The 14,093-nt window shown below is 37.6% G+C and overlaps 1 protein-coding gene across 1 annotated transcript in view; it reads right to left on the minus strand.

Annotated features, from left to right (window-relative positions):
• pcdh17 (protocadherin 17) overlaps positions 1 to 14,093 on the minus strand; it is a 92,693-nt gene that overhangs the window by 37,404 nt on the left and 41,196 nt on the right. Inside the window, exons 3-4 of the mRNA XM_079845309.1 lie at positions 13,665 to 13,723; positions 13,363 to 13,535 (exon numbers count right to left, since the gene is read on the minus strand). Coding sequence (XP_079701435.1) covers positions 13,363 to 13,535; positions 13,665 to 13,723 — 232 coding nt within the window. The remainder of the gene's footprint in view (positions 1 to 13,362; positions 13,536 to 13,664; positions 13,724 to 14,093) is intronic.

Here is a 14,093-nt window from a genome sequence, read left to right on the forward strand (position 1 = left end):
AAAAAGGCGAAAAGGTACTAATACATACTTTTAAAGTACTAATATGTACCATTTAGGGGTAAATAAAGTACAAAGATGTACCTTTTCACTTCTGTACCTGACAGCGCTGTACCTTTTTTCTGGGAGTGTACTGACACTATGGATGACAATAGGAACATAACTGAGCTGGATGATAACACTATTGTCCTCTGTAGAGCTGCTTTATAACTTATATAATCAAATTAGTTTCATAATTGACAAATTATGCAGCACCACTGTTTGTAAAGACTTGAGCTAAATAATGACACCATTGTCTTGTTAGAGCTCTTTTACAGCTTGTTTTTTTCTTATATTTGATGAAGTTGGAATCATTGATTCTGTAAATTTTCTGTTTACACTTTGAAGCTGCTTTGAAACAACCTGTATTGTATAAAACACCATAGAAATAAAGGTGACTTGACTTGACCCACAAAGAACGTTGAGTTACGCATTGCATTGTGCTGTGTTTTAGAGTTAAAGCAAAACTATTCGTAAACATAACGATTAACATCCTGGCATAAAATTACTGGTAAATTTTCCATATTCCTATACACAGATTTTTTTTTTTTTTTTTACAGTGTAATGCAGACATAAATCTCCATTGGAAAGCCTGAGGTAGCATTCAGTATGCTAAATGTTTAGATAAGCATCTTAATAGCATGAATATTACTTTGATGGCCCCTGAAAACAGCATTCAGTGGCCCCGGAAGCTCTGTAGAAGTGAACGAACATGGTGCGTTTGAGAGAGCAACAAATCTCCAGCTTTATTCTGCTATTGAACAATGCAGTCCGAGACCTGCTACCATTGTTTAAGTCGTGAGAGTCATTGCTTAGCCCCTAGTAATTGCATTGCTGGCAATTTGTAATCGTTATGAGGGAAAAGCCGCACTTTCCCAAGGGGCTCGGCAGGTCAGCTGCTTTCATGCTCACGCAGTCACAGGCTATATATCTGCTATACGGCCGAGCTGGTGCTCGCGTGCCTGCGAGACGTTTTTTATTTTAAGCCATATCTCGCCCACACGTTTCTGGAAACATGACTCATGAAAACAGATGATCAGTTTTGATGTATGCTCTGATCAAAATCTCATTTGCTCAAAGTTCATTTACAAGTGTGAAAAAATACAGAAATGAAAGGGATTAACTATTCAGTGATTTTGACTGATGAATCACCGCACCAATGCTGAGAGGTATCAAAAAATGACCAAAATAAATCAGAAGGGATTTGCTGACCCTTCAATTTGTCTACATTGTTAGTTGCGTTTTTCTCTCGACTACAAATCAATTACATTATTGCGACATGTCTGTTGTTGTCGGAATTGATAGAGAGCAAATTCGAGAGCTTATGTGGCTAAATCAGATGCGCGGTGACAGCTCTACCTCAAAACAAAAAAAAAAGAGATAGGAAACTTGTCAAACATGAAAAATACACTGACGTCTAAAACTGTAAGATTTATGTGATATTAATGCATATTTGAGTCACTTTAAAGCGAGACAATGACAGTGATTACTCTTACTGACAGTCGACTCACGAAAGCATTGATGACAGAGCTGAGTCTATTCCTGTGAAACCAAAAAAAAGCCCTGCTTCCAGAGTTTCTGCAATATAAACTTCAGTAAGATAAATTTTGGAGATTATGGAGTTGTGCGAGAGAAATTCATAGAGAACTGCTTTACGGAAATGAAAGGATCCATGCTCATTTACTGTGATTTCACAAAGTAGGATGTGGATCAAGTGTAAGGTCTAATTGTAAAGTCGACTAAAATATTATCTGATATCAATATATTGATATAAAACTATTTAAAAATTTTTTATGGCTAATTGAAATAAAGCTAATATACACTAGTGGCCAAAAGGGATGTCTAGAAGGGATATTTGTATTTAATGACCCTGCAAGTTCAATTGCACCATCAAAAAAATTTGGAAAATATTTTGTATTTTTTAAATATTTTAAATGTGAGAGAAGAACAAAACATTAAGCTTAGTTAAGGTATTTATCTGACAAAATTATTTAAAAAATGCAAACTACAGCTACAGCATTTATTTTACTATGTAAGAAAATAAATTGAACATTGACTACAACATAATCAGTTATTAATATTTTGTTGGTTCTCTCTTGTTTTTGCATGCATTTATAATTTCTTTGTATGACAGCCTGGGCGAAAATTATGTCAGGCATGTTGGAGGCAAACAATTGACTCCAAGCATAATATGCTTACAAAATGTTTAACACATTTTTAATAATATTTGAATTAATATTTTAAAGGGTGAAGATGTCAATTTCCCTAGGCCGGACATCACTTTTGGCCACTAATGTCTAAATAAATAACAACAAAATACATTATAATATATAAAAAATAAAATAAAATAAAATAAAATAAAAAAAGTGTTCCCTTGGAGGCTAAATTAAATAAAAGTTGAAATATTAGAGATTAGAGAATATTATAGAGAAAAAAACTAATGAAAAAAAAAAAACACCAAAATTACTACAACTTAAATTAAAATGAAAACTGAAAATATAAAAATAAGAATATATGTAAAAATATTAAAAATAAAAGTTAAAAATGTTAAATATTATTAAATACTATACTATTATATAAATAATACTAAAATGACTCAAATGTATGTATAAATAATTTCAGGATCAATATCTTGTATCCTATTTGGCAAAATCACGGTCAAAATAATTTTTCATGCACAATATTGCTTCACAAGAAAAACCTTTCTGAGAAAATTGGTTCAATTTGTTTTCTTATTTTATCTTAATTCTTAGAATGTGTGAGTCAAGGTGAATCCCAAAATGTCAGCATTTTTTGGCTCCCATGAGGAAAACAGCTTATAAATCATAACAAGTGCTGCATTTTTTTTCTCCTCTCTTCTCTGTGATGGGAAGGTTTAGGGGTATGGGATAGAATATAGTTTGTACTGTATAAAAATCATTATGTCTATGGAAGGTCCCCATAAAAAACTCAACGTGTGTGTGTGTGCGTGCGTGTGTGTGTGTACTGCAGCTCTACCGTCTTAAAAAAAGCCTGATGTCTTGTGTCATTTACACACATCATTCTTCGTCTGTATTACACAGACCCGCTTTTCTTTGCAGAAAAGAAAGAATAAAACAGATGTGGAATTTAAGGAAAAGAGCGTTCTGAAAAGAACTGAAAAGAGGCAAAGAGTGCTTATATATATTCCATTGAAAGTGCGCATGAATAGCCCTGGAAAAGTGCAGAGCTATTTCAAACACAGCATCGTCGTCTAAACACATCTGCATTATATGGGCAGAAAATGTGAATGACAGGAAATGACCTTTTTTGGTGGAAAAAGGAGCAAAAAAACATTCAAAATCTGTCAATATGGATTCCAATAATGCCTGAGTGCCAGGAAGAGGAGGTTACCTAGGCAACAAGTGGGAAAAGGGCATCAGTTAGAATGTCATTAATTAACTGATTTTGCTCTTTTGAAGTGGATGTGTTTAAGGATCACAAAAAGGGATATGCACACAAAAATATATAAATCCCTTTTGGTATATTTTCAGTGCTACTCGTTTCTTGATTTATTTCCTACCTGAAGCGATATCATCTCTGCCCCTTTATCACACACAAGACGAACTCGCCGGTTATTAAATGGCATAGCCATTTTTCTGTGCTTTCCGTAGAAGCGCTTGATGCCGTGTACAAAAAAAGCTGGGAGAAACTGCATTGGTCTTGAAGACAACATGACGTTAAATTTGAAATAAGCGTCCTTGATCTTAATGTGCACGAATCATCCGTGCATATTCTGAAGGAAAATGTAATAACCTTCTCGGCTATTGAAAAACGTCTTTTCTGCTTTTGCAGACACAACCTGCGTAGGCAGGGGGGAAAAAAATAATGTAAATTAATAATATCATGCTTAATGAGTCTGATTCAACCAGATCCCGATGGATAACATTATGCCCACTGAATATGTTCACTCACATTAAAACATAAGACACACCAGGTTTGATGTCAATGAGACACGTGAGATGCGACGGCATTATTGGCATCAAATTTCACAGGATGCATCTTGCATTTGAATGCGATACGATGAAGGGTGAAGTTTTCAGTAAATATCATTACAATGACTTGATAGTTGAGCGAACGATTCCTTTACGAATGCTGCTTTATGAGACCCTTAAACATATGCGTGTTCGAGCACCTGTTCCGTTAACGAAGGCCCTGCTGAATGAATCATGTATTGATGAATGAATCATGTTGCTGGCAGAGAAGTTAAACAAGGCTTGTAGAATCCGGATCTTAATCAATATGTCTGATCACACCTTTCGCCTGCGTGTTGTTCTGACGCATTTTGGAGTGTTGCTGGAACGTCTGTTGTTTCCCAGAGCTCTGCCTCCACCTGACTATTGGATTGCGGTGGCCACAGAGAATCAATCAGCCGTCACTCTCAGGTAGTCTCAAAACTATAATGTGTGTGTGTGACCAAGCATCACGGCGATTTGTTCCAATAGATAAAGTGGGTAAAATAGATTGTGATTACTATGCCCCCCCAAAAAAGAGTAGGAAATGGGTGACTGGGTTTGTGTCTGGAGAAATCTATCCGTTAGCATTCTCATTCATCTTAATGGCAGGTGCTTGGCTTGCTAACGTTTTTATTTTGAACCAATATCATGTGACTAATCACTCTGAAGCCTCACGAAAATAGGTGCGTTCGACTTGAAGCGTAGCCGCGCAGACCGATCGGTGTATGACTTCAAAGTACCATACACCAATCGGTCGGTGCAAGTCAAACACACCTAGTGACATCACGACGGTGCTGATTGGCTGAAAGGACCATCAATCATCATTGATTATTCTGCGCTGTGACGTCAAATGCAGAAGAAAAGGGAAAAAAATAGAAACCCATTTCACACTTTTGTGTGTAAGGCAGTCACTTCTACTAGCCACTTTGATGGGTTGAATTTTATATATAATAAAGTATTTTAAAAAGGCATCTGAAATAAAAAAAAGTGCAATGTATAGTGTTTCCATACATATTGATACTAAAATATCTCTTCCAATATTCCTTTTCCTAAGAATTGATACACAATACCAGCTCTCTCATCTCTCTGACAGCGAATTGACACCAAACCCGCCTCCCCCCAATCATTCATTTGCTCTGGATGAATATCGTTGGTGTTACAGGGCTTGAATTTCGGTCTGGGATTGCACGTTTTGCGCATAAACCGATTAGAGCGATTTATTCAGTCCATTCAAATTCTGATTTTGGCCGCCTCTGAAATGGGTCAAACTGTAGATATTACCTAAGAAGTTCAAGTAAATATAACCAAGAAATCCGCGCTCATTCAAGGATGTGCGTACGCTTATTGCATGGACAGAGAAAGCATGGAAGCCTACAAGATTTAATCTGACGGTACGCACAAAAGGTTTTTATTCAACACTATAAAGTTAACATAAGCATAGCCTAACTAGTACGCACCTTTCAGAGTGAGAGCAACGGTGCCGCAGAACGAGTGTAGCTTACTCTATTTCTAAAAATAAATCTGAAAATTGCAAATAGCAAAGAATTTAGCGCATGTTCACAGGGGAAAACTACTGAAAAACAGCACTAGTTGTTCTCTCAATACTGTCTGTTTGTTTTACTGACTGAGAAATCTCATCAGATGATTCAATGAGAGAGCAGTCCAAATTAATTCAAGTGGATTCAGGCCGTTTTGCAAACGCGTTTGACCCATTCATAATTTAGAACATTATTTAAGTGTCTAAATGTGCGCACTGTGCAGTACAGTTACAAAGTTTAACTTCTTGAACCTATTGCTGTTAAACTGAATATGCGATTTTTTTTTCTTCTTAAATATCCACATAAACAAAAAAAGTTTGTTGCTATAGCAACAGTAAACCCCCGTTAATATACCCTCGGGCCTCGCACATCACGTTCGCACAAGGCTCTTGCGACCCCCCTTGCGACGGGCCTGACTGTAATGAAAAAAAAAAATGAATTAAATATTAGCAATATATATTGCTTTGCCGCCATAATGGTGTAGTTATAGCAGGGGGTTTACTGGATCATGGATATTATCGTTAACTAAAACTAAAACCATAAAAAATTACTTTTATAAAATAAAATATACAACATTGTAACATTTTTCATTTCTGTTTAGTTTAACTTGAAGGACTAAAATATTTTAAACCAAAATTAACAAAAAAATACATGCACATATTTAAAAAAATTAAAATTTACGACAAAGCGCACAAAAATACTAAAACTTAAACTAAAATGAAAATGAAAATATAAAAATAAAATCTCATTTAAAATAGTAGAAACTAATACTAGATCAATGATACCAAAATAACCCTGAACCCTAACCCCAGCTAACCAGCCAGCAGACTGGTAGACACATGGTTCAATTATTACAACAATTGCTTTTTCTATTTCATCCTTCTTCCCCATTTTGTTCCTTGAGACGAATAATCTGAAGCATTACAGTGGAAAAGAAGTGAGACAATTTGATTATCGTGCTCCAATCAAACACAATTAAGGGAGGTCATCTAGAACACTTACACAGCAATCTAATGGGACCTTTTCATGCACGCACACGCACACATTATCGCAGGTACACATCTCGGCACTTGCGTATAATGGCCCGGTGTTCGTAACTCGTATACGTGCGTATCGGACCGTGTGATGGCCGCTGATGAACACATTCCAGGATTAGCCCTTGCTGCGGGCAAAACTTTACATCAATTAATCACCAATTAATACGAAAAATACTTTTCTGCTTAATTAATACACAGCTCCCAATTTAGAGAGCCTAATTAATCAATTTCACGACTAGACACGTGCCGGGCGACAAAAAGAATGGAGGGAGGGAAAGAGGAGAGTGAAAGAATACATAGCGCACACCGATACTGAGTAAAATAGTTAGTCTCCATGCATTCCGGGATTGCCTTATCTGCAAAGGATACTCAAATTTGGGCCAAAACAACATCTCAAATTGCAACCCTGCTACCCACTGGGAAGTGGGAACATGATGCTTTAAAACACTGTCTAACTATAGGCAGCTCACTCGGTTTTGGAACAGAGCTTGTGTTTGTTCTAAGAACAACTTGGTTCTGATCCAATTAAGAGCAGAGAGAACGAGAGAGTGAAAGGAACATGGCAGATAAAACTAACTCTTCTCTACAGGGATCAAAACATGACACTAGATCCATGTGGGACTGTGGTTCTATTCATAATGCGTATGTCTTCACAGTTATGATTCCCATGAATGTGTTTGTGCTAGAGGGTGAGCATAATTAGAGTAGATGGCGAAAGAGAGAGAGAGAGAAAGAGAAAGAGAGGAAATTGTCTTCTACTACCCTCTGTTGTTTGTGTCTGTGTGAACAGGGTTTGGTTTCTCTCTGCTCGAATGAATTATGACTTAATACACAGCCCAAGGAAAAATCGCAAACACACACAGATACACACACTTATACGGGCATTAAATTCTCACAACCCGGAAAACTAGCCAGGGAGCATGTCTGAAAGGAAGTGAAAACATGCATGTGTATACATAATAAGAATAATAAGAAAGACTGTCCAGCGATTAAGATCTTGCTGTGTTTCTTTTTTCCGTTCGCATCTCTGTATTTAATTTTGCCCATATAAATACACAATTTGCCATCAGCAATAACGGTTGTCGGTACAGCAGCTAGTTAATATTCTAAGCATGGATGTGTAGAAACACATCTACAGATTGAATTCACAACGTACCCGAGGGGGTACTTAAAGTCAACATGAAAAAGCATTTTACTTCCGTAATGTGACGTATTTCAGATTTAATGAGAAAAAAAAAACATGTAGGATGGGACTTTTTTCAATCAGGAATTGACTGAAAAGTGGGAATTCAATATCAGATTGAAGGCAAACTGAATGTCTGGCTATTGCTTAACATAATACTCTCCCCTCTTGATGATATGATCCAAGAAGGGAAGTCGTTTCAGAGACAGATCAACACGTGATTGTTTTCCCCCCAAACCAGCGCAAACATCACCCCGCAGACAATTCAAAATATTTCATTGGTCATCAATCACAGTGCTGATTGCCTACAGACCGCCGAAACAAACACTAACCCTTTGGTAGCACATTCTGATAAAAAGCATTAATGTCTGTTGCGATTGGATCCATGTTTCTAAACTGTGAACGGAATCCATGAAGTCTGAGCTTTCTTGACAGGTTGAGATGACCAATGAAATTGACAGTGGGTGGGTTTGACCGTAACGGGTTTGGGGGGGGTGCACAGAGCAATGAAGTATTAATAATTTTGATTAAAGACTATGGGCCCTATTTTAACGATCTAACCTAATGGTTTGAAGCGCATGCCACAGGTGCACTTAAGGCCTATTCACACCGGGACAATTTTCGAGCGCGTTTATCGCTGACGTTTAACACCTCGTGACTAAACAAAGGGCGCCAATGTGAGTGTGCACACCGACCCGCAAAACGGCAGGCGTAAAAGCGTAATTATTAAAAAAACGTCTCAGCTTCGTTTTTTTTATTTTGACGCCACGGTTTAAAAACTGGCCGACCAATGAGATCAGCGTTTTTGTTCACGTGCCTGGAGCTGCTGAAGTGACAGTAAAACACGACTTGGTGGCGCTCAAGGACAAAACGGTCTTGCCGAGCACACAATGATACGATGAAGAAGTAGTAAGTAGAAAAAAGAAGAAGATGAGCTGCTAAGGCTGCTTGCCAGTTAGCAAAAAGTGTGTGAATGGTTTTGGCCATAGACATAATATGTCTATGGTTTTGGCAAGCACGTAAATACTGTCTCTCTTCTTCTTCTTCTGTGTGACAAGCGAGTGTTAGAAGCGTAAGGTGCCGCAGCACAACCTTGTGTACCGGGAGCACTATCTACTGAATTTGCACGTTCGAAAATCGCTTGGGTGTGAACACTCAAGATTCGCCGGAAAACGTCACGAAAAATGCTGGCGATAAGCGCATGCGATATTCGTCCCGGTGTGTACAGGCCTTTAGGGCGTGAGTTTAGGGCTGAAACTAGCAAAAAACACTTGCGTCACGCCTAGCATAGCATTGTGCCGGGTGTATGATTGGGCTCAATGAAGCCAAACAATGGATGGATGGATAGATGGATCCTTTTAAAGAAAGGATATATAATATTCATTAACTTTAAAGGTATAGTTCAGCCAAATACAAAAAATATATATAATTTACCCTCAAACTGTTCCAAACCTGTATACATTTCTTTGTTCTGGTGAACACAATTGAAGATATTTTGAAGAATGTTTGTAACCAAACAGTTGTGGGCCACCAGTCAATGGTTTGGTTAGCCAAAGGAAGTCAATGGTTTGTAACCAAACAGTTAAACTGTTTGGTTACAAACATTCTTTAAAATATCTTCCTTTGTGTTCAGCAAAACAAAGAAATGTATACAGGTTTGGAACAACATGGGGGTGAGGAAGGCAGAACTATCCCTTTAATAGTAACATAGGCCTACTTGTCAAAAATCATAAATAAAAAGACACTGGGCAGAAGTTGATTTGTGCAGGAGATAGGCTAGTTTGTTAGTCGAATCACCCACACTTCTATCTGTTCTTCACACGTCAAATAAAATTGCAGTATGAACTGTCAAAACTTGTGAAAGACAAACAAGCTCAGGTGTCTCATTAAAGGAAGAGGAAGCTACTTGGTAAGTCTGTTGTTCAACCACAGTATTGATTGTTTTTAAGTTTAAAAACAAATAACTGTAATAATGGACACTTTAATAACTTTAATGATAATTATAAATAATATATAGTGTAGGGCATGAGTCAAAACCAAGGGATGAGAGATTAGAGAGGGAGATAAAGTAGGGAAAAGCAGGCAGAAAAAGAGAAGTTTCCATTTCTTAAATAATGCATCAAACCCAAGCGGCTCCTTGTGTGCATGCGCATGCACACACACACACACACACAGATATCCACCGACCATACCCTGCTGCCATAAACAGCTATAATACTCCACTGTTAAAGACACCACTACAACACGCTGCATTTGCAGTGAAACATAACGTTTACTCCACAGCAATGTTGTTATAGCCATACACTACAGTAAAATATCCATTTCAAAGGCTTTTAGCACAGATTTAGAAGCTGGTGGTAGTGGAGACGGTGAAATGTTGGATGTGATAATGCTTACAAGAGGACACAGGGGATCTTTGGGCTAGCCTGGGCTTTCTCTAGACTGTCATGTGTCATCTGTGTGTAAAAGAGAGAGAGTTTCAAGTGTGCCTGTCTGAGGGAAGATACACACAGGCCTCTGGAGTGATATTGGCAAAACAGACAGCCGTTCCCAGTTAACTGTCTTGTAGCTTAAATATTGATTTCAATACTCAATAAAACAGAAAAGAGTGAGAGAGTAAAGTGAGTTTAGCCATCAAAAGTGACCCGTTTGAGAGGATAACTAAATATACTATAAAACTAATAGACAACAGCAACAACAACAAAAACGTGACCACTTTTATATAAGAGTTCAATAAACGCAAAGAAATATCGAGGAACATGCATTTTAGATGCTACATTTTCCAGGTAATTTGTGTATTTTTCCTGTCAGTGGAAATAATTCTAATCGAAGTCGAACAAAAACTGTCATCTCTGAGCAAAGCACTAGTGTTTTGTTTCTAAATGAATGACAGTTTTTGAACCAATCAATTCAGTGTGAGTAAATGATTCAATAGGCCGTCAGCCACTTTGTTCCTGAATGAATCAGTGTTTTTGAGCGAAACAATTCAGTCTGAATAAATGATTCACTAGACAATCAGCCATTTCATTTCTGAATGAATCTGTGTTTTTGAGCGAAACAATTCAGTCTGAATAAATGATTCACTAGACAATCAGCCATTTCATTTCTGAATGAATCTGTGTTTTTGAGTGAAATTATTTTGATTTAGTAAATTATTCACTAATCAGCCGCTTTGTTCATGAATGAATCAGTGTTTCTGAGTTAAATTATTTGGATTTAGTAAATTATTCATTAGACAGTCAGCCGCTTTGTTCCTGAATGAATCAGTGTTTCTGAGCGAAAAGATTCGGATTGAGTAAATGATTCACTAGACAAGTCAGTTGCTTCGTTCATGAATGAATCAGTGTTTCTGAGCGAAATTATTTGGATTTAGTAAATGATTCACTAGTCAGCCGCTTTGTTCATGAATGAATCAGTATTTCTGAACTAAATTATTTGGATTTAGTAAATTATTCACTAGACAGTCAGCCACTTTGTTCCTGAATGAATCAATGTTTCTGAGCGAAATGATTTGAATTTAGTAAAAGATTCACTAGTCAGCCGCCTTGTTCCTGAATCAATCAGTGTTTCTGAGCGAAATGATTTGAATTTAGTAAAAGATTCACTAGACAGTCAGCCACTTTGTTCCTGATTGAATCAGTGTTTCTGAGCGCAATGATTCAGATTGAGTAAATTATTCACTAGACAGTCAGTCGTTTCATTCCTAAATGAATAATAATTTTTAAGCAAATTTGTTTAGTTGAGTAAATAATTCAATAATTTACTTATAAAGATAGTCAGCGGTTTTGTGCCTGACTGAGTCAGCGTTTTTTAAAAAAATTTTTATTATTGGTCAAGTGAATGATTGACTCACTCAGACAGTTAAGTAAATCGTTGACTCACTTCGACTTTTGCTTGTCGCCACTAATTGCATAACACTGTAACGTAGAACAAGTTGATAACAACAACAAATAAGGATAAAACGCATGCAAAAATCCTAATTGACTGTTGGGTTTTCATTGGTCATGGCTTAGGTTATTATAAAGCTTGTTGGACATGCGACTATTGTAGCTGCGGCTCTTGACTTTGTGTGTGTAAGTGAGTCTCACTGTTAAACTAGCTAATTTCAGCCATTCTCTAACCATTCCCATGCACCATTAAATGACAACATTCTCAAAATATGAAACATATGGGCCTCTTTAATTGGCCAATTTCTCTTGCCAGTGCATTCAGTCTATTCCTGAATCCAAATGAAAACACACACACATACACACACAAGCCAAATCAAGGCAGACAGGCTTGGCGTACTCGTCCGCTGCCTCGGCTCAGATAGCGGTAGATTCCCCTCTGTTCTATTGATTAATTGTGCCATTATATTTGATGTATTGCTTTCTGTGGCCCATTTATTCTCTTTCTTTCTCTCATGTTTTGTTTTTTTCTCCCTCGGATTGTCATTTGAGGGATACGGCCCCAGTGTAATAGTCTTCAACATGGCCCAACAGACCTGGGTATAGATGAATAAAACCATCTTTACATGCTTCTTTCGAGAACGAGTGCAATGGAAAGGGAGTATGGGACTGCTTTCTTATCTGAAGTTATTGTTCTAACATGTCACAAGTAATTTGTCCTACCAAGAGAGACCTGGAATAATTATTCATATTTAATCAGGTTGAGAATGTGACATGGCCTGCTGGATGATAAGTCATTTTCCATGTTCCATTATCAAAATTTTAAGGAAGCGCCTCCCAGCGCCTAACCAGCACTCACTAAATGGAACGGCTAGAGTGGTTTGGCTTATAAAATCATAATGGGCCTGCCTGCTATGATAAACTGAGAACGTGGCTGGAATACAAGAGAGAGAGAGAGAGAGAGAGAGAGAGAGAGAGAGAGCGAAGGGGGTGAGGAGGAAAGATGGAGGAAAGAGGACAAGGAAAATATGGAGTCTAAAGGATGGAAGATAGCTTGAAAAGCAAAAGAGAGCGAAAGAGTGGGAGCGAGAGATGAGCTGTTACGAAAATGAGAGCGAGACAGCATGAAGATTCAACTGCGGTGAGGTCAGCAAACGAATAACCGATTGAGCCCTCTGACTGAAATCTTTCATTTCATTTGAGGAAGGAAGGGACAAGCAGAGAAAAACAGCAAAGAAAAAGATAACACTTCCAACCAATAAGAATATATTTGTGACTTTTTTGGTATACGTGTAAGGAATATTACATTTAAATAATTAGAAATATATGCATTATAAATAATGAATTAATATTAAATTGTTATGGCTAATATCAGTTCAGCAGATTGTTAAAATGATTATTTACTGTATATGTTATATATGATATTAATTGTTAGAAACAATCAAGAAGGCCTCCAAGGTGGAACATACACCATTTTATCTAAAATCGAATAGTTCCTATAAAACCATGGGACAAAAGTGTACTGCCTTAGTGGAACGTTCCAGATAAAGACAGCTGAAAATAAGAGAAAAACAACAAACACGCAAGGAACCTAAGGTACGTCCAATAACAATGAGCAAATTGCAAATAGAAAGACTATAAGAAAGCGCATGAGAAGAGAGACAGACCCTGAACTCTAAATGAAGTTGCTGATGTTGAAGGACTCACCCTGCTCAAGTGGTTGAGGCTTGAGGCCAGTGGCCTTCATCTTGAGTGCTTCCTTAGCGGACATGTCACAGCAGGAGCCTTTATTAGTGTCCTGATCACTGTCCGCTTGGTCGCTGTCTCCGTGCCCGCTGTCTCTGAGACTGGCTCGCTCCGGATCTTTGAACGTGGAGCTGCTACGAATCGGAAAAAACACGACGAAAATGATCAAACGGGCATGGGTTTTTAGTTCTAATCTGAAGAACATTCATGTGCGGAAGAGTTCAAGACAAATAAATCTGGGGAAACTGTTAAATAGGCCTTACCTTTGAACAAACTGCTGCCTGTTACCCATGTAATTGGGCTCAGCAGGAAAATTGTCTGTCTGTGAAGGAAAAAGGAAAAGAGTTTACGTCTTGCACGACACTGAAATGTGTCCTGGTGTGCAACAGAATCTCCTGGTGAAAGAGATTGATTAATTATTCATAAAGGGGGGGTGCGAGAGAAGGAGAAAAGGAGGGGGGCTTTAATCCTTAGATTTGTGCATTTTAATTAGTCGAGGAAACATGCTAATTAAACATCCAAAATACTCAATTGCACATTTGTGAACTTAATGACCTGTTAGATACAAATAAGAGTGGAGGAGCAAGGCAGTAAATGGAATGAAGAGGAGGGAGTGTGTTGGTATGAGAAAATGAGAGGATGGGTTGTTAAAGGCTCTGCACACTCACCCACACATGCACAACCTTCTTTAT

This window comes from Gobio gobio, assembly GCF_949357685.1.
Source record: "Gobio gobio genome assembly, chromosome: 19".
NCBI lineage: Eukaryota > Metazoa > Chordata > Actinopteri > Cypriniformes > Gobionidae > Gobio > Gobio gobio.